The 21,122-nt window shown below is 40.5% G+C and overlaps 1 protein-coding gene across 9 annotated transcripts in view; it reads left to right on the forward strand.

Moving 5' to 3' along the window:
• Nucleotides 1-416: 416 nt before the first annotated feature.
• chl1a (cell adhesion molecule L1-like a) overlaps nucleotides 417-21,122 on the forward strand; it is a 55,400-nt gene continuing 34,694 nt past the window's right edge. For 2 of the 9 annotated variants that reach the window (XM_019350041.2, XM_019350043.2), the window contains exons 1-5: nucleotides 16,148-16,490; nucleotides 18,319-18,481; nucleotides 18,868-18,976; nucleotides 19,075-19,262; nucleotides 19,365-19,487. In XM_019350041.2, the coding sequence (XP_019205586.1) occupies nucleotides 18,400-18,481; nucleotides 18,868-18,976; nucleotides 19,075-19,262; nucleotides 19,365-19,487 (502 nt within the window). In that variant the 5' untranslated portion in view covers nucleotides 16,148-16,490; nucleotides 18,319-18,399. Of the gene's footprint in view, nucleotides 623-12,884; nucleotides 12,903-16,147; nucleotides 16,491-18,318; nucleotides 18,482-18,867; nucleotides 18,977-19,074; nucleotides 19,263-19,364; nucleotides 19,488-21,122 lie in introns of those variants that run through there. The other 7 variants (XM_025901502.1, XM_019350046.2, XM_019350042.2 and 4 more) reach the window with 6 other exon arrangements.

Raw genomic sequence — 21,122 nt, forward strand, 5'->3', positions numbered from 1 at the left:
GCTTTGAATTCACCAATAAAGAGGCTCAACTGTTTTGAATATTAGAAATGGGCGCCCCGTGTGTGTGCATGCAGTATGCGTGGGAGTGACGAACCCGCGGGCTCGGGCTTTTTGCCTGGATTGATTGACATGCCACAGACTCACGCGCACGCACATGCGGACAGAAATATTTCCCAAGGTTTTCTATACGTGCATATTTAAATCCAAGCCCAGGTGCCGATATATGACAGACTCAGTCCACACACACACACACACGCACACACACACACACACACAGACTCGCTGCTTGTCCTCTGACCTCTGAAGCTTCCAAAATAGAAAAAAGACCTTGTGGAGACTTGTTGCAGTTGTTGACTCCGCACTTTTTGGCTGTCATTCAAAAAAAAAAAAAAAAAGTTTCTCACGAGGATGAGGTGGAGGGAAAAAAAAGTGCGCATGCAGCTAACTTGACGTAAAATCTTCCAGAGGGAGATGTTTGTCATACCGTCAGCGCTTAATCATAGCGTGGACTAAAAAGTTGTCATCCACTTAAAATGTTAAATAACAGAAGCGCCTACCGTGAAAGCTGAGGGCGAATCCCTGATAGACTGATTCATCACTCCAGCTGCTCTTCTTCGTATGGGTGAGTTGTAGAACAAAAAATGTGACTGCTTTATGTTATTTTAGTCTGACTTACGGAAGAAAGAGGCATTCAGCTTTGTAATAGAGGGGTATAATGTGAGAAGAGTGGATGGGTTATTTATCAGTGTTTATATACAGAAGAAGACTTTTAAAAACCTGCACCTGTACCTCAGCATGATAATGGAGCTCAAGTGCCAAATCATGTAGTGAAGATAGAAGAGAGCCACAAATGCCTGCAAAGGTTCTCATTAGACTCTTAGCTTCTTACTTTAATGTTAAAGTCACCTGCTCACTTTCCTTACGTCTCTTCCAAATGGAGGAAGGTTTACATGCAAACTGTTCATAGTCAGTAAAGGAGGGCAAATGATCCAACATTGGTATTGGTATCGGATCGATACTAGCATGAGAGGGCCGAATGTTTGTTTCTATCCTTTACTATATACATGCACAAACCTTTTTGTGTCACCTGTCACACTTAAAGCGCTTTAGAGACAGATACATTTACATTCCAGCTCCCCAAAAAGGGAAAAAAAAAAATTAAAAAAAGGTTTGAAATACATGAAATACTGAAAGGTGTGCTCTGTTGTATTATTTATCTATTTATTGTGGAAATTAAGCCATTTAGTTGTCATTAAAATGTTTAAAATGTGCAAATTGATGATGATTCATCCTATAAATCATGGCACACTGCTCTCCCTTAAATAAGCTGCCTTTATAGGTTAAAAATATTGATATCTGTATCAGTGTTGGCCTTTGTATTTATATGCTATCAGATCCGTGCTAAAATTTGTAGTATGGCGCAGCCCTAATAGTGTGTTTCACTCTCTGTTACTCGGTTACTACGCCTCTCAGAGGGTGAGGAGCAGTGGTGGGTTAGTGGGTGAGTCGCCCAGAGCATTAGCCAGGCTTAGTCCTGTGAAGCTGGCCTATTCAGGACTCAGCAGCTTTGTCATGGTGAAATGGGTCGCATCTCTTTCTTTGCGTGACCCAACATGACTGAAATGTGGTAATTGGGGAATCCTGCGGTCCTCACTCCCCGTGGTGATGTTTGTACAAAGCTTTCAATAAAGTAATTTACAGTAGAACAGGCTGCGGCACGAGAACAGGGTCAGCTTTTAATTTTAAAAAAACATCCTGTGTTGCGATTGTTGTCAGCTTTTTCAGCTTTTTCTCGCGTGTCAAGGGTCCTGTAGTCTCAGCCGATGGAAACACACACTGTGAATATGTGCATACAGATGCTCTTTGCAGATGTCTTTACTGTTTCTGTTTGGATATGTGAGACACACACACACACACACACACACACACACACACACATGCACACGCACACACGCACACGCACACATGGATGCTTTTATGGGACAACAATGTTGTTTGGTCTGTCTGAGGGGTTTGGCCTGCAATCAATCATAAGGAGACACATTTATGCGTACAGTAGCAACTACTACATAATATCTCTCTTTTTTAATGAAGACCATCTTTAATTTTGATGATCGGCACAGATAGGACAACATTTTCCAAGATGTAGAAATCACCCATGACTTATGACCTTATGACTAATGACAGAATTCAGCCTCCGGTGTTCAGTTTTACATGCTGGTCTACATCCTCAAGTCCAGCTACAGATTTTTAACCTTCAACAGTAGGGTAAGCAGTCGTGATCATTTCCATACCAAGTTATCAACATTTGTAATTGAAATTTCTTTGTTTAATTTATATGGAAATTTTTTTTACTGGTCAAACAAAACCAGACATTTGATTTCCTCACATTTGAAAACATAAAACTTTTCAAAACACCCATAGCAGTTTCCCTGAATCCAAACTGAAGCTTGGATTTGACATTTTTTATGCAGTAAAAACTCAAAAAGCTCAGTTTAGGATAATTTATGACATATACAAACATACTTTCTTCTTAGGCTGCAAGCAGAATTTTGGTGAAGAAATGACGGCAAACAATACGCTTATCAAACTAGTTAGTTGTTCAATTTTCTATTGTTGGCTCAAACAGTGCACACAAACACTCAGTTATTTGGGCTCTTCCCAGTTTAGTGAAAAGTTTTTTTCTCATCCAGGTTGTTTTAAATAAATGCTTCCAGAACAACGTGAATTGAACCTTCCACATTCATGACTCACCAGCATTTTCTGGTTTATTACAGGCACAGAAAGGATGGTAAATTTGAAATGTCAGATGGTGAGTGGTTTTTCCGAGTGCACTTATTGTGAAGCAAGTGACTGAATGCAAACTGATGGTGGATTCATGCAGGAAATGTCATAACACTTTGACACTGTGAAATAAAAATCAAAACTTTCAAAAGCAAACACGGGAGCTCCACAGTGGCACCAATGAGACACCATAAATGAAACGGGGTACCAGGAAATCACCTCCTGCTCCTGCTTTTCAGAGGTTGTACACATTGTTACCCCGGTACCGGTATGTTCAGCACGTGTTGTAACATGCTAGGCATGTTGTCTCCACCTATCTCAGCTAAGATGAGATAATTGCTTTTGGCAACCTGCGTAATTGTATAATTGGAGCCTGCTGCATTAGTAAATCACGTCCTTCTTTTCTGAAACTTGACAGAGACACCTCCATAACTCTGTAACATACACTTTTTATTGACTTAATGTTACACTCTAATATCCTGTTGTACATGGCATATGTTTCCAACAGTCAGCTGTTGCTTTATACATCGCGTGGATTTAATATCTTGCCAAATGTGTTGTGACAGAACAGAGTATATTTAGCTGCCGTCAGCATTTGAGCAGCTCATGGTTATCCATTAGAAGAAGATAGTTTAATGTAAGAGCCTTACCAGGCAGGGGGTGAATTTCTCAGCCACTTAATCAGTGATGCATGGGGAAGAGTAAAACTCCATGCCAGTCACTTATAGTCAACAAAATTATGGTATCAACATGAGGCCACTGCTTGAATGACTATAACATAACCCAATAATCAAATTTAATGGTAGAACAGACCTGATTGCAAATGGCTTTGCTTTTCTGTCGCTTCCAGAGACATTTCAGGCAGTTTAATGCGAAAACAATTTCTTGTTTTCAACAGAAATTGATTTCTATTTTGAAGCTGCTGATGAGGCGGTTGGAGATTGCCATTGTGAGAAAGTGAAAAAACAAAGTCAAATAAAATTTTCAGATCTGCGATTAGCTGTTTATCATAATGGTCTTTGTGACTTAATGGGCAGAAGATGTTAAATGATTTCGTGTGCACAGCTATGCAGCGACAGTAAATTGTAAACTAATAAATTCTTTGCCGCATAAGTTAAGTTACAGATAATTCACAGAAGGCTTCAAACGATTCATCTGTTTGAGGGGAACAAATTAAAGTTACTGCTTTAAAGTAAGACGGCAAAGGCTGCAGGATACGTCTGCCTGCAGCAAAAAGGAATGTGAAAGAAACAGGGATGTTTACTATCCTAGAGAAGCACAGCGATCACATCTTTTGCATATTAGTAGACTCAGAGAACACGTTTGTGTGGATTAACTGGTAATCTGAGAATACTTCATATATGAATAAATTAAGAGGAGCGCGCGTGTGTCTGTGTGCTTCTGAACCTGTTCTTTAGAATGGAGAATGAAGATAACAGCTGTGAGAATAGTGTCTTGATTGATCTTGGCAGGTTTAACTAATACTTTGTGCAAACTGTATTTGTATATTTTTCTTGCATTTGATTCACTATCGAGTACCACGGCGCCATACGCGATCTGTGTACAGCCTTTGATACAAAACAAATCGACGAAAGAAAATGAAAGAAAACCTCTGAAAGAGTTTTTAAAGTTTGACAAAAAAACAGCAGGTGGCTTTAAGGTGGCTCTTTTTGCTCCAAGTATTAGTTTTTGTGTCACAATTTCCAAAGGACAGGCAGACGTTGCCTTTAAACTTGGTCGATAATTTAGATCTGCTTCGTTGGTCCGCGTTAATTAGAAGATGACCACTGAAGACGCACTACAGCTCTGTGTGTATTTGGTGGGGGAATTTATTGCTTTGCTCCAAGGACAGCCAGTCCACCTTTGGAATGCTTGTAAAATATTTACAGCAGGCACTGACACAGGGAGTCACTGCTCATCAACACAGTGGTTTAAAATAGCGGGGGCACTGCAGCGTGAGAAACTGATTGTGTCTTCAGATTGTCTATCTTGCCATCTATTTAAACAATTGGTGAAAGCTTTTGCAAGCATCAAACTTTCACTCATCATGGGAGAAAGCTTTTATTCTCTGGAAATCCCTGACAAATTCCCAGTAAATCTTCCCGACATAGATACCAGTATTTCTGTTACCATGGTTGTTTGGCTTTCTGCCTCTCAGCTCTGGCAGTTCCTAACTACCGGGAGCAAAGGTCATGACTGCTCCAGCCGACAAATGTTGGGTGAAATCAACGCCTCACACAGGGGGCACAAATAACTTTGGACCCCGTCTAAATTGGAGCAACTGATACTTCTACACGAGAAGGGTGGGATGATCTGGCTTTGAGGGCGGTCACGAAGGCTGTGCTCAGCCTACTTTAACCCCCCATGCCGCACCTTCAAGAGTTTTTCGACAAGTTCAATTGACAATAGGATGAATTCCTTCTAGTGAGTGGGGAGCATGGTGTGTTGGCACTTGAAATGCTCTTCACAGCATTCTGTTGGACTCTTGCTTTTGAACAGTGCCCTCACTGTTAAACCCCTTTTCCAGGACAAAAACATACTTTTAGACACGCATACAGAAATAAGATGCACCATCTACAGCACATCGCCCTGTTGACTGGGACAGCGTGTTCCCGTCCCCCGGCTATGAAGTAAACATCCTCTCTATGTGTGGCCGCCTCCAGCCAATATATCGTGGAGTTTTGTTGTTTTCCTGGAACCTGGAGAGAGATGTGCACCTTTAGATAGACTTCAGCAAAGTTATGGCATATCACAAAACCAAAACAAAGTCTGAGATTGCACTTGGGTCAAAAATGTGAAAATGTAGAGAGCTTTTGTTGGACAGGAGTCAAGAAAATTTGCCTATGACACATACCTTCCGTGTTCTTACATGTTCTCCTGCTTTGAGATTGATTTACATGAGCCAGCACAAGTTCACACTACACAACAAGAAGGCTGAAAGCAATTCTTTTAGACTTCATTCTTCTCTGCTTACATGGCTCATTTAGTTGGCAGTATTCCTTGATTTTCACAAAAAGGATGGACTTTTGTGAAAGGAATATTTGCAATGCTCTATATTAAAGATTGTGTGTAAATAAAAGCCACTATTTTATCAGGTTTCCCCCCAATTAGTAGTAACTCTATATCATTTGATTACTACTCCTTATTTCTGTGTTAAAATAATTATCATTTGATTATAATCATATAGTTGTAGCTGGTCAGCATGAGGCCCGTTTTATTTACAGTGGGAAATCTACAAATCTACAACCATTTAAACATTTTCAAATCTAAGGTAAGGTAATTAAAGGTAATTAAAGCATCTTTACAGCTATCAGGAAAAAAAAATGAAATAGAGGCATGAGGTAGCCTCAAGTCTGGCGCCTAAAAACTAATGTATAAGGTAAAGTTGCTTGTACAGATGGTAAAAGTTTTTAGATGCTGAAAAAAGGCAAGGTTTGCATCGAACGAGCTAGTTAGGATAAACAGTAACAGAGGCCAGTTACTGTTTATCGTAACTAAGTGTTTGGTTGATTACAGTAAACACTGCAACCTTAGTAAATGATCAAACTGAAGAGCAAAAATAGAGGTCGTGATCAACTCCTAATGTCATTACTGCTAATTAATTTTATTACCATATATTAAAATTAAACTCAGGGGCTTCTGTAACCATAACATTCAAAAGCAGTGATGCCTTCAGAGTTTAACTGCTCTGTGCACATTACAACAGTAATACCATGAAACACTGATTCCTACAGTATGCAATGATAATATTTTTTGCAATAATCATGATCTTTCCCAGGTCTCTGAAATATTTAGCTCTCCATTTGTTGCAAAGATTAGCTTTGACCATAACATCCAGTGCAATAATTTCACTAACAACAGTCCTGAACTCCGTGTCTGTCTTTTCCGCCTGCTGGAATTCGATTCAAATGCTAATGAGCAGAATTCCCATGGATTTCTCTCTCCTGTGCCATAGATATCACCCCCAAAAACTCAACAACACAGCCTCCCCCCTTGCTTTCTTTCTGTTTTTGTCTCTCTCGTACTCTCTAACTTTCATTCTTTGTCAGGGTCAAAACCTTGCTCACAGCAATCTGGCACTACACTGGTAGTACCCAGCGCTACCTTTCCGGCAGGTATTAATATGCATATGCATCACCATCAGGCCATGTAGAGGCTCTGGCAAATCAACTGCTATTTTCCTTCTTTCCAGAGATGCTACTTTCCCATGAAGATAAGATGGCTTAATATTTCTATTCAGATAAAAATTGTCTTTGGGGGACATAATTTATTTATTTATGGTGGAGAAATCCCTGAAAACTTCAGTGCAAAAAGACTGTGGCTCACATTTGCTACATTAAAAAATGACATTTATAGCAATACATTTCTTTTAGACCTGTTTAATTGTATGAAAATGGTGGTTATGTATCCTCCACAGTTATTGACTGTTTTCGCTTTCTGACTTTTTCATCATGAGCTATTGCCAAAACTGAATAAGCAGCACTAGTATCCATATGACTAGCATCCATGGGCTCCATCTAACTGTAATTGTAGCAGCACCATGTGTTTTAAAATGTGCACTTGTAACCACTTAAAAAACTATTAAAACTGTCATACTTCTTTCTTCATGGCAATATTTGTGTGCTACCTTGAAGTCTCATTTTTCACTGCTAAGCTACCAAAGTGCTTCCTTAGTTCTAGTAGTAACCTTGTGTGAGAAGTGGAGGTATTTGCTAATTGCGAGGTGCTTGGGGGGATGTTGCAATCTCTGAGGTGCAGTTATGAGACTTCACTTGATACTTGGCTCTGAATGTGGGACCAACCGTCCTGGTTTTAATCACAGCTTGCCAACTTGTCTTTGTTGAAACATTTACTATTCTGATTGCTGTTGTCACATGTTACGTGGCGCACATGTTCACAGCCTGAAAGACGTAAAGCGGTGTGTCATCTTCATATAGACTGATGTCGGTGGAGGGTAAGGGTACCGTCGTGTCTGTCTGTCCTTTTTCGTCAATCTTCTGGCGATTTCCTCTACACACCAGCTCCCAAACTTCCGACCTAACACAGAAGAGCCCCTAAAACACTCTTTAATGGACCCTTTCAATTGGACGCACAAACCAGAACAAACACTTTCATTCATGGTGTTCCAAAAATGCTAATGAAGCAAGGCCCTGACACTTTCACAGGGGTACCCCTGTCATGAGCCTGTGTTAGACAACAGTGATGCTTTTGCTCAGACAGGGAGATGCAAGGTACAGCTCCTATGGTAGTTGGCCCAACAGTAATTTAAACCTACCAAGGCAAACGATCTTCTCAAGTGCACCTGGCTCTGAGCCATGGCATATATGGAACAAATCAGAGGAAAACCTGATTGAAATGATGAAGAATTCATTGTCGCCTTTTCTAAAACAATTCTTGAAATTCCCCACTTGCCTTTTATGCTGCCAGCGATGTGGACAGTGCCAAGAATTTCTATATGTCATAGTTGAGATATGTAACATTTTCCAGGAAACTGCTGTATGCAAATGACAGCCAACATTTAGTGATGATCTTCATACCTCAGCAGATAACTGCATGTGCTGCTGTGCTGCACTCACCAAGCTGCAGAGAAACCCATGGATTGCCAAGTGCGGTCCAAGTCCATAGAGTAGAAGTTCATCTGCAGGATGAGAGACTTCTCGTCATTTAATTGATGATATACACTAACCAGTCTCGTTATTAGGTACACCTATTCAGCTGCTTATTAACACAAATATCGAATCACTCAATCATATGACAGCAACTCTATGCATTAAGCCATGTAGACATCGTCAAGATAATCTGCTGTTCTTCAAACTGAGCATCAGAAAGGGGAACAAAGGTAATTTAAGTAACTTTATATGTAAATGGTAAATGGACTGATTCACATATAGTGCTTTTCTACTTTTCCGGAGTACTCAAAGCACTCTATACAACATGCCACATTCACCCATTCACACAAGCACTGTCTTCTCGGCTTTTTAAGTGCTTACTAACTACCATTCACAAACACTCATGCTCCGATGGCTGCATCGAAGAGCAACTTGAGCCAGAGATCGAACCACTAACCATCTGATCAGCAGGTGACCTGCTCTACCTCCTGAGCGACATTACAACCATGTATGTCACATGGATGTTTGTACCCAATGGGCTGATCTAAGGTGATTTTCCCATATAATTATTTATCCTAGAGTTTACAGAGAAGGGCCCAAAAGAGAAACATTCCCTTCAAGGGAACAGTAACTCAAATAACAACCAAGCTATGCAGAAGAGCATCTCCAAACACAAATGGACTATGACAGCAGACGATCACACTGCGTACCCTCAGCTAAGAACTGAAGCTGCAATTCACGCAGGCTCACCCAAAAATTAACAGACCTTTGCATTTTGATGGGGTCAGAGTTTGACATACACAACATGAAATCATGGATCCATCCTGCCTTGTATTAATGCTTCAAGCTGATGCTGGTTGTGCAGTGGTTTGGGGGAAAGTGTCTTGGCTCACTTTAGACCCCTTAGTACTAAATGAGCATCATTTAAACGCCACAGTGTACCTGAGTTGTTGTAGTCCATAACCATCCCTTTATGATCACAGTGTATCAGTCCAATGATGGGCGCTTCCAGCAGGATAGCTGACCATGTTACAAAGCTCAGATTACCTCAAACTGGTTTCCTAAACATGACAGTGCATTGAGTGTACTCAGCTGCCCTCAACAGTCACCAAATTTACATTATTTACATTTTACCCAGCATTTTACTTGGACACGTACAAACCTTGATTTTCAAAATCAGATTGCATTTGACTGAAAGCGATCACCACGTGAAGTAGACGATGATAGCATCTTTTTCAGTCAGTTTCTAAATAGCTTTGTAGTTATCTAACTGAGTTACTGGGATCGGCAGATTTCTGCGGTATAGCTTTGAGGAAAAATTTTGAAGTGACTCATGAGCCTTATTCTCTTGACATGTTGCAGCAGATGCTTTGAAACTCATTTATTTCCAGCTCATCAACAATAGGCAGACAACTAATTTATTTCTGATGAGTTTCTCACAAGTGAATTCTTTTTTAAATTAGTTGATACATAATAAATTACCTTTGCTTGTGGTATTTGTTTATTTTTTTGGCTGTTATAGATATAATCCACGATCTGTGCTGGTTACTCATGTCACTTCTTATTCTCACACACATATGAAACTGACCTGAACTGTGTCTGTGAATGCTTTTCTTAACTGAGGAGGCTGCGGGCTGAATTTGTTGGAAGCGAGACTGAATCATTTATGTTTTTTTAAAATGATACAAAGAGTGCTGTTTTAACAGCCAGAAACTGTGTTTTGAGTTTTTAAAAGGCGGGGTGAGAGGTGATGTTGAGTAGAGTGAGAGTGTCCACAATTATGTGTTCATCCTACAAGATGAGGCAAGTTCCATTCTTCTGTGAGGATTTATTACTTTGTCTGTTTGAGCTTTTTGGAACTGATTTCCTTTTACACTTACAAACAGTGGATCCATCTGGATCCATCACAAAATACTCGATGCACTATGACAAAACTACAGATTGAATACACACATTCTCTGGCATTTCAAAAACAATTAATTATGACTGAAAACCACATTCTCATTTGTTACTTTCTTTCACAAACAGTGATAGCAATGTGATTATGGGTCACTGGAAACATTGCTTTAAATGAAATGAAATTTGCTGAAAATGTGAATTATGTGTTCTCCCAATAGCTAAAAAATGCCACACTTACACCTAAAAGGACAGGAAGAGACTGAACAGGCTGATCAGAAGGGCCAGCTCTGTTCTAGGATGCCCTCTGGACCCAGTGGAGGTGGTGAGTGACAGGAGAATGGTGGCTAAGCTGTCATCCCTGTTGGACAACATCTCCCACCCCATGCAGGAGACTCTGACAGCACTGAGCAGCTCCTTCAGTGGGAGACTGCGGCACCCACGGTGTGGGACGGAGAGATTTCGCAGGTCTTTCCTCCCCACTGCTGTCAGACTCCACAACAAAGACTTAAACTGATCAAACACACACATCCACACATGTGCAATAACATTAAGTGCAATAATCTTTTCTGGCATCGTTGTATTTTTACTCAGTTGTATACAGCATTTGTATTCTATTTTTATCCTATTGTATATTTCATTCTATTTTACTGTATATAGTATTTTATTTTATTCTATTCTGTACAGTTGTGTACAGTATTTATTCTTATTGTATTCTAATTTTTGCTTCATAACTTTTGCACTGTCCACTTCCTGCTGTGACAAAACAAATTTCCCACGTGTGGGACTAATAAAGGTTATCTTATCTTATCTTATCTTATCTTATCTTATCTTAAAACTGAGTTGATGATTTTAGTGCATTACAAACAGAAGACAATAGGTGCATATTAAATAATTTCCTTCTAATGTCTTCAATAACAGTAATTCTGTTGTAATATAGAAACATATAATGTCAAAAGTTGGTCAGAATGGTAAATGGCCTGTATTTATATAGTGCTTTACTAGTCCCTAAGGACCCCAAAGCGCTTTACATATCCAGTCATCCACCCATTCACACACTGGTGATGGCAAGCTACATTGTAGCCACAGCCACCCTGGGGCGCACTGACAGAGGCGAGGCTGGCGGACACTGGCGCCACCGGGCCCTCTGACCACCACCAGTAGGCAACGGGTGAAGTGTCTTGCCTAAGGACACAACGACCAAGACTGTCCAAGCCAGGGCTTGAACCGGCAACCTTCCGATTACAAGGCGAACTCCCAACTCTTGAGCCACGATCGCCCCAGAATGTAAACATTGTGCTTTAATTGACAACTTTTGCAAGTTTGTTAAGCAAACTAACGAAGGACAGCTGCTGCACAGATGACTGTTTTGAAGCAAAAACTCTTACAAGACTTTAGTAACCCAGCTAAATACCACTTTAGGCCTTCGAGATTATCCCATAAACTAATTACCGGCTTAGTTCAGACAACAGAGCACAGCACTGCTCCTTTATCTGCCTCTCTGCAACGGTGATGAACAATGTTTTGAGATGAAGGCAGGTTTGATGAGGTCTTCTTGTGGCCTCACTGTCTGAAGGGAGGAAGTTGAGTGTGACAGCTTGTCTCCAAACTGTCTTTCTCTTTGCTGCTAGCTATGGAAAACTGATTAAGCTTCTGAATGCCACCCTTTGTCACCCTACAACTGCAAGGGACATATTTCAATAGTGATTCATGTTCTTTTATAGGCTGTCTCACTCAGAGGACTTTGACTTTTTCTATGAATGGAAATTCAGTTTTTCTAGCAGTTATTTAAAGAAAATACATCATTTCTGTTCAGATGAAAGATCTGCAAATAAACTATCCTGCGCATAGTGAAACTTAAAGATTGTGGGCTGAGTATTAGGAATTTATAATCCTCATAGCGTGCGTGGAATGCGCGCCATTTGCGTGCCAGGCTAGCTCCTGTTTATTGAGGCAGCTCTTCACATGTCACTCCACAAATCACTGCGTTCCACAGCGGGAAGCACTTAAAGCACAACTGAGTGAGCTTGGCAGCACTTTCATGAGCAACACACACTCATCAGGCCTGCGCAAAGCACATGTGCTTTGCAAGTTACATTCACATTAGGCAGTGACGCAAGGAAACCTCTGTTGTGGTGCTAAACTGAATGAGCATGTGTTAATGACTGAAAATCTGTGTGGTGTTTGAAATTTCATAAGAAATCTGCGGAGGAGATGAATTTCAGGATACGAGCACAAAGACAAGTGTGTTTACAGGTCCTGTATAGACAGTGAATTATAGCACAACGAGCATTTTTATGTGTAACTTGCCACGTGCCTTTGTATGCATTACAATGTTTTTTTTGTAGCTTTTTCTAGTTTCGAAATGTGAGCTGCTGCACATCTGTGGTTTCAAACCTGTTATGCCTGTATAGAGTGTAAAGTGGAGAGCTCCGGCCTCTTTACATAACACCGGCAGCACAGGTTTGATGTGGAAATGTTTGATGTATGTCAGGGAGCTGTTTGTGTGAATTCCGGGCATAGATGATTACCGGCTTGTTTAATTGCTTGAGGGACTCAAAGTGAAACGATGGAACCAACAAGTTACGACAGATCAACGCTTTGAATGTGGAGGTAAGAGCAGGCACGTTGTTGTTGTTGACAGGGGAAATGGGTCAGTTACGGCCACGTTACATATCACTAATGCTAATACTGTATTACAGCCACTTTGAGCTGGAACTGTCCAGGTTTACTGGTGAGTACAGGTAGTTTTTAAGATGGCTCTGTATTTTTGAATACATTTTTTTTGTTTTTTAATAATATTACAGTCGGAATGAGTGGCCTACCGATACTTACCCATCAGCAAGATTGGTAAGAAAGTGTAGATAAAGAAATCACAGAAAGAAACCAGTCATTATCTAAAGAGATCTCAGGATCTGTCATAATTGTGGACAGTTAAAATATCACATCCACGTAGAAAAAAGAAAAAGAAAAAACATTGCTTACACCTATTTTGTCTGGGTGTTAGTTTTTTTTTCTCCAGTTTTGTAGATCAAACTCTAAACAATCTGAATCGAACAGCAGCTTGGATGAGTTATAATAGTTCATCTAACCAAATAACTATTATTTACTATGAAATAATAGGTACTATCATAGGTAACATAGTAGTTCTGATTTACAAACAAATATTCTTCATGATTATGTTGTTATCTGAAGAAGCTGTTTGTCAGCAGATGTTTGTCAGAAACCCGATAGCTGCCATTTCAATGCTGACAGCAAAACTAGTCATTCTTTCCTGTGTGCTTTTGTCAGCTGACACGCTGAAATCTTTGCAATTGTAACTCAACATGTAAGAATGTGAAAGAATGAGTTACAATCTTAGCTGCCGTTGCGACTTAAAGCATAGGTGTGCCTCTCTTCCATGATACTCATTGTATGCACGTCACAGACATGTATTGTTGATTTAACCTAGTCATCTCGTACTACGCGCCCTGCTCCATTATTGTATGTCAAGCTTTTTTGAAGGCAAGTTTGTTTGGAAGATATTTTGCAATTACCATGAAGTCTGTAGCAAAAAGCCTTGTAATTATCAGAAAGTACCAAGAAGGTTAGGGAGGACATGCATTATGACAAAGGTACTGGGAAGGGCTACGCTGCAGGGAACCGAGAGTCTCCTTAAAACATGAAAGGGTGGAATTTGCAAATGACGTGTTTCTCTCGTTTGTTTTAAAAGCTGTACACTGATTTAACAAACACAGTGAAGCTGGTCATGAGCAGAGACTCTGAAAACACTTTTTTTGTCCATTCTCCTGGAACGCTCTTTATTTATTTGTGTAGGAGCTTTGCTAAGCTGAGTCATTTATGGAGTGGGCTATAATTAGAATAATGATACTGTGAATCTGGAGTATATCATTTTTTTCTTTTTGTCAGTTAGCACAGTTTAACAGCAAATATTTGGTCCTGTCTAGTTTAGTAGGAGCAAGGCAGTATGTGAGACTTAAAGTTGGGAAGGTGCGGGTGTCTGTCCCATTCACAAGAATTTGATGGGGTTTAGTTAGCATATAGCTGAAAGACTAAAATACAGTGGACAATATATTAGGTCAATGCCACAAAACATAAAATTCTCAGGAAAATTTTTAAGCAATCGGCGGGCAACCTGCCTTATTTCACGGACACACACACGCTGAGAGACACACGCTCGCATGCACACATGTCGGATATTCATGTCTTATGGGGACATCTAATTGACATAATGCTTTGCCTAGTCCCTTACCCTAACCCTAACCATGAAAAATGAATGGCTAACCCTGACCCTTATCCTAACCCTAACCATAACCCAATTGTAACCCTGTCACTAAAAACACATTTTGAGTCTCAAAAATGCCTTCAAACTTGTAGGGACCAGGATTTTGGTCCTCATAAGGGCTGTTGGTCCCCACAAGTATAGTAAACTTCCAATTTTGGTCCCCACAAAATTGTTAATACCCGTATTCACACACACACACACACACACACACACACTCACAAACGCACACAGTCTCCCCTTTCTCCTTTTCATCGGGCTGTAATTCGTGCCTGCTGCAGCCACTTTTAACGAGGTAACTCTATACTGGATGTATTTACTTAGATCAGATAAGTGGTCGTGCTATAGTGATTGTCTTTTTATTCACGTTAATCTGAATGCCTATTCAGCCTAATAGCATGTCAAACGATGACTGAATTCGGAAGTCTGTAAGAGGCTTGGCCTTTTAAGTTTTTATGTGTTTACAGGAACTGTGCTCTTCTAAACATGGAATAGGTTCATTTAAAGCGATGACAGCTCTCTTAAATGAAGTGCATAATTATGTCCAGCCCTTCAGTGCTAAAAGCGACTTTAGGTTAAACCGTAGTCAAGTGAATAAAACGCTTTGATTTAAAAGTAAAAAAGCTGAACAGTAAAAATAAATAGTGCAGCTTCCTGAGGTTTCTTTCTTTATTCAAAAAAGAAAAATGTAAATGTAATTGTAGACAGATTGTTAAGATATTTCGACTTCTAATTTTAGTGCAAATGCAGTTTAGCTTTTCTTTTTTTTTCTTTAATTGCTTATTTTTACTTTTTAATTGGGGTTATAGATGTCCTAAAAGTGAGAGAGTATTGTGTAAGCCAAGCAAGGAGCTTACACTAGCAGTCTTCAGACTTTAATATACTAGAGACTAAATGTCAGCTCTTTTTGCTGCTTGGATGACCCTCCAAGGCACCATGAGGATCCTTCACCCTCTTAGTTCAGTCATTATGTCTCCATTAGAATTAAAAAAAATTATGTCTAAGGTACAGTATTGTAAAACAAATCTGGAACAAACTCAAGACCAATTTTATATGTCTTGCCCATATTGCAAATCCCTGCTTTTTTTTAAAACTTGGAATATAAACAAGACCTGCTGAGGGAACTACAGTTAGATAACATCAGAGGCTCTACATACGAGTGATATTTGTTTGAATAGCTGAATGGGAAACGCAACCTTCGTGACATATCTCCAGATAAGAAACTACCTTGAGAAAATACAGGAAGGTAAAGCCAAGTCATGCCTTTTATCAGTGCCATCGAGTCTGTTTCAGACATGTTTTTCCATGCTTCCGTCTATCAATACCCTGGAGCACTGCATGGGAATGAAAGTACACTTCCACAAAAGATCTGGCCTTCTGAGAGAAGATGACTCTGTTCTCTTTTCAATGGAGCTAAGACACACTGCATTAAAATCATTGAGAGCGAGCCCGGTGTAAATGGGCGTGTATAGTTTGTAGAGGGCAGGATGGAAAGATCAAGGAAAAAGGGTGAGAGAGAGTGAGCTGGAGAGGGGGACAGACATGCCTGCGCTTCCTCTCCACCCATTCTTTAATGCTCACTGAGTAGCCCCGCAGTGCACCCTTTGTCCCAGTTATTGTCACAGGCTTAGAGAGCTTCTTTGCCAAGTGAGAGGCTTTGGCGACATATGTCACTTCAGTGAGTCTCCTGTCGCTCCTTGAGCTGCTTGAGTAGAGGGGCGGGCAGGGAGGCGTGTCTGTGTACCAGGAGGGGAGCAACGTGAGGTGGAGGAGGAAAGGACATGTCAGAGATGTTGATTCAGAGAGAGTAGTTGGAATGATCCCCTGGAGGTCCTGTACTTTTTATGCGGACTTTGTAGGGCTGCTGCCTTGAGCCTCGGCTAGAGGTGGACATAAGATGTCAAATGACTCAAAAAACTGTAAGTATTGGTTACTTCATGAACAGTCTAATTTCTAGTCCTTGGGAAATGGTTGGTTTCTGTGCTTACTCCCTCTGTATTTGAGTGGAATGGCATAAAATCAGTTGTCTGTTAGTTTGCAGCCTGTACTCTGCAGCTACACATACACAGTCTGCAGAGCTTCTGGTCTGCCCGAGGAAAGGCTGTACTAAGTTTGCTTTTAAGGAAGTAGAGGAGATCATTGTATACAGTGTGGGCTGACAAGGATTAGTCATGTAGAAGTCACACTCTCTTCTGGCCAAGTATTAGCCTGGGTTACACAATCCCTGTGGATTTGTGGCTATGAGCTGTCATGTGTCAGGTAATGCATCTCTCAGCTCCGAAAACAAATCCTTTGTTATGTGTTTACATAGTGACTCCACCCCATTTATGCTCCAAGGATTTTTGAAATGGACTATGTCAGCTTTGTTTGAGTTCTCAGTGAAGTGGCAGGTTTGCAGATCTCGACGTGTGTACAGAGCTGAGTAATTTGCCTGACCAACAAAGCAGCCTGGGTGTGCATCGCACAGTGCATTTGCACCACATGAATGAAACTGGCCTAAAATCTGTTGTCGTGTTGTTAGGATAACTGAAACTCTTTGCAAAAGCTCGAGCTTCCTTTCCCCCCCCCCCGTGTCACTTGAGGACTTGCGGGCCTCTTGCCTGAAGACGACTTTGCAGACTCTGTTTGGCTGATGGAGTTTTCTTCCTGTCACATAAATCTCAACACTGTCACTAAAGTTGTTTTTAATGCCAGTGCAGTGGTACTCTGGGTGGTCTCCAGTGGAAAAACTTTATCTGTGTGTGCCATTGTGCGAGTGTGTGTTTTCCTCTGGGCTTGAAATACACACTACTGTAGTACCAGACTAGAATAAGCGTGGCTTCCAGCTTCACTGCAGCATGAAAATGTTTGTTCACTCCACTGGAACAAACATCTAACAAGCTTTGTAACCGTTCCAACTCAGGAAAGATAATCACAATAAGACCTTATTGCAAACAATGCTTTGCCACAATCTCTCTTAATTTGTTTAATTGGTTCTAAATTTGAGTGGCTTAATCCTAAATCGAGTCTATAACAATCACCACATTAACCTTACTCACTAAGTGGGAGCAGCACATGCAGCCATGTGTCCTTAGAAGAACCCAGAGTAGCGCTCAGCCATTGTTAAGCAGCGTACTGTATGACTGCTGGAGCTCACCGCCTTCATTCTACTGATAGCAGGATTAACTGGAGGGTGAACCCATTTGGCATTGCCGGTGCTGCCGCCACAGTCTCAACACTGTGAGAGCTAAGCCGTGAAACAGTGACGGGCTTAGACCAATTTATAAACTGCCATCTTGGATCTAGCGATCGTTGCAGACAGCAGCTTAGGTTTTGTGCCAGTCGGGTTTACTGTAAGCATGTCATGCGATGCCACCAGCCAGGCTTTACAGTTCAAAGGGTAATCACAAAACAAGTGCTCTGCCGTGTTCTGCTACAACTTCACAACAATGAAGGACATGAAATGGCTGTTGTCTTCAATAGGATATCTTGCATCAAGCAGTCACAGCTTCTTTAAACTGACCGTTTTCAGAATATTAAGTTTGCTTCGTTTTGTAATCCGTTGATATGTATCATGGAGACTGTTCAGAAATCATTCAGCATATTTAAAATAACAAACTAAGGAAGAACATTTAATATATTTTTAACTGGGATTATTATTGCATTATGTGTTTTCAACAACACCTTTGATGACTTTCAAAAATGAGCCTGTCTGTGCTTTAAGGTTGAATTACTGAGCGTAGGACTTCTGTTTTCTGACTTTTTCAGGTCCTCTTTGCCTTCCAAATTACAAGTGACAGCAGTTGACCAACACATTCTCCTGATCTCTGTTGTCTCCAGTGGAGGGTGATGAGTTTGGCAGAGAGCCTGTCGCTTCGTCTGCTTTTGGCCTTGACCACCATGGCCTCAGGCCTTAATATCCCTCTAGAAGGTATGAGTGTCATGACACAATTGCTTGCTAGTTCTTACTTGTGCAGTGCTTAAATATGAAGAGTCATTTAGCAAAGTTAAATTCACATGGAATGCCTGTGCTATGCTTCATGTGAATACCGTAAGGTCTACAGAATCAACACTCATGTTTACGGCTTTTTAAAGCTGTCTCTAAATGACATAAACTGCTTAGAGTAAGTTTAAGTGTTACAGCAAAGCTTCCTTTGTTTACAAATTCTTTCGATTATTGTGTTTGAGCGTTCAAGGCTTTATTTGTGTAGTATTGCTGGCATACACTTGTGTGTATTATATCTTATTTACTTCAACAACTTTAGTGTTAACAGTCACCGTTCAGTAACGACTTTTGTATGTGGCTTCATTTCATAGTGGAACAGCCTCCAACCATAATAACGTATACATCAGGTCCCATAATTGTACTTCATTTTGACACGACCATTACTGTCAAGTGTAAAGCCCGGGGCAATCCACCACCAGAGTAAGTGTTGTCAAGTGACATGAGTTGAAAAAACAAACAAGCCAAACATTGAAGCCTTGATCAGTTGCATGGATGTGAATCATATTTTGCTCTAACAGGTACAGATGGGAAAAGGATGGCCAAGCCTTTGTCCCCCCAAACTTCAACAGATTCAAAGCAAACCACACAAAGGGCTTACTTGTGCTTCAGAGTGAGGACATGTCCAAGTTCCAGGGCAAATATAGATGCTACGCATCGAACAAGTTGGGAACTGCTATGACAAATGAGATCGAGATTAAAGCTTTCAGTAAGTAATCTTTAGACAAAAAAGATCAAAACCCAGAATTTTGCATTTCAATGTCATCACTGTTTTGTTTTTCATGTTGTTGAACATTTGCTTTTCAACTAGGTATCCCTAAGTTTCCAAAGGAAACCCTCAATCCCATTGTTGTTAGTGAGGGAGAACCAATCACCCTGAAATGCAACCCACCAGAAGGTGTGGCCCCACGTCTTATCTACTGGATGACTGTTGGTAAGCCATGAGGTGGTTTATTATTTTTGTGATTTATATATTGCGTATTCTAGTTTATTAATTTGTTAAAAAAGGAAAAACAACTCTTATTACTGCTTCAAAGCAGTTTTTCTAAAAGTGACTGGGGGACGGCTGAACGATTATTACCCCGCTCCAGGCTCGCACTCATGTTTGTGGAGAACCAGATGCTGTATTTAATGCAGTAATAAATACAGCCCCAGCTTCTCCATGGGAACTTGGAGCTGTATTGATCACCAGGGTCTCCACAAACAGGAGTGCAAGATTGGAGAGGGGTCACTGTTGTTCAGCTGTCCCTCAGCCCAGTCATAGCTCTCCTTCACCGGGTGGAGCTGGCTATGCAAGACCTACCAAAGGTCCACAAATCTACAGTATCACTGCATCTAGATCTGATATTGAGGCATTCAGTCATAATCCCGCAAATGGTAGCTTCTCAACATTGGGGCGCCAGCTGAGTGCATAAACCAGATGTCTAAATCTACCATTCCTCTCATACTGAACAGAATTATTATTGTAGCAGTGCTTCATCAGTAGGCTGACACTGACCTGCCTAATGATGGTCTAACGATGAACATTTTTCCAGGAAATGCTTTAAAAGCACAGCTTAAAAGATCACAGCAACACTTAAGCTAGTGTTTTAATTTTTCCTCAATGGTTTGTAGATGAAAAAGGAAAAAGGCATACTAACTAATGTATTCTTACATGATGAAGCCCCACTTTTTAGTAAAGTTGGTCATATGTTCTAATGAGTGCTACTGAAATTGTTCAAATAGGCACCCAGAAATTCAGGAAAAGGAGGTAGTGTCTCAGAAAGAGCTTAACCACATGCTTTGATCTGCTTTGCACACTTGGGTGCACAAGTGTGCCAACCACATAATATAAAGATTCCTGGCTTCTTAATTTTCCACATATCTGGTCAATTGCAGCATAATGGTCAGTGTGGTCAAATGACTACTGCACACTCAAAAAAATCTGTTGTTGGATGAACACAATTTAATCATGGCACCTTTTTCCACGTAATTTAACCAAGTACAATAACCCATTTTTGACCATGTCAACCCAACACATTGGGCATTTGGTGGTTTGATGTAATCAGATTACGTTGGATCAACATAGTATACTTACAGTGACTTGAAGTGATTTATTTAAGTATGTACAGTGAAATTTGTTTTAATTCATTCTACACAAGTTAAAAACTTCAGGAAAATGCAATGAAATCTTGTTGTTTGAACAACTACTTTGTTAATCAAGGCAATTACTGCTAGTCTTGCTTAATGAACCAATATGCAGGTTGATGATTTCATAGAGACAAACAATCATTTGCACTTACATTCATGGGTAATTTAGAATCATCAATTAACCTAACTCTAATTACACACTGCAAACCAGCCAGATTGTGGATTTGAACCCAGGCCCTTTTTGCGATGAGGCAACAGCACTAACCATCACGCCACCAAGCTGTCAATCCAGGTGTAACAAAAATAGGAAAGCTATGATTAGAATGCTTGATGCAGAATCTTCTGTACGTTTTTGTCCTTGACAGGTTAAACCACAATAAATAGCGATAGCATACACGTGGTGTGGGTGTAGCTGTCTGCCTCTTAAAACTTCAGCAAT

The sequence above is a fragment of the Oreochromis niloticus genome, linkage group LG20, assembly GCF_001858045.2.
Source record: "Oreochromis niloticus isolate F11D_XX linkage group LG20, O_niloticus_UMD_NMBU, whole genome shotgun sequence".
Taxonomy (NCBI): domain Eukaryota; kingdom Metazoa; phylum Chordata; class Actinopteri; order Cichliformes; family Cichlidae; genus Oreochromis; species Oreochromis niloticus.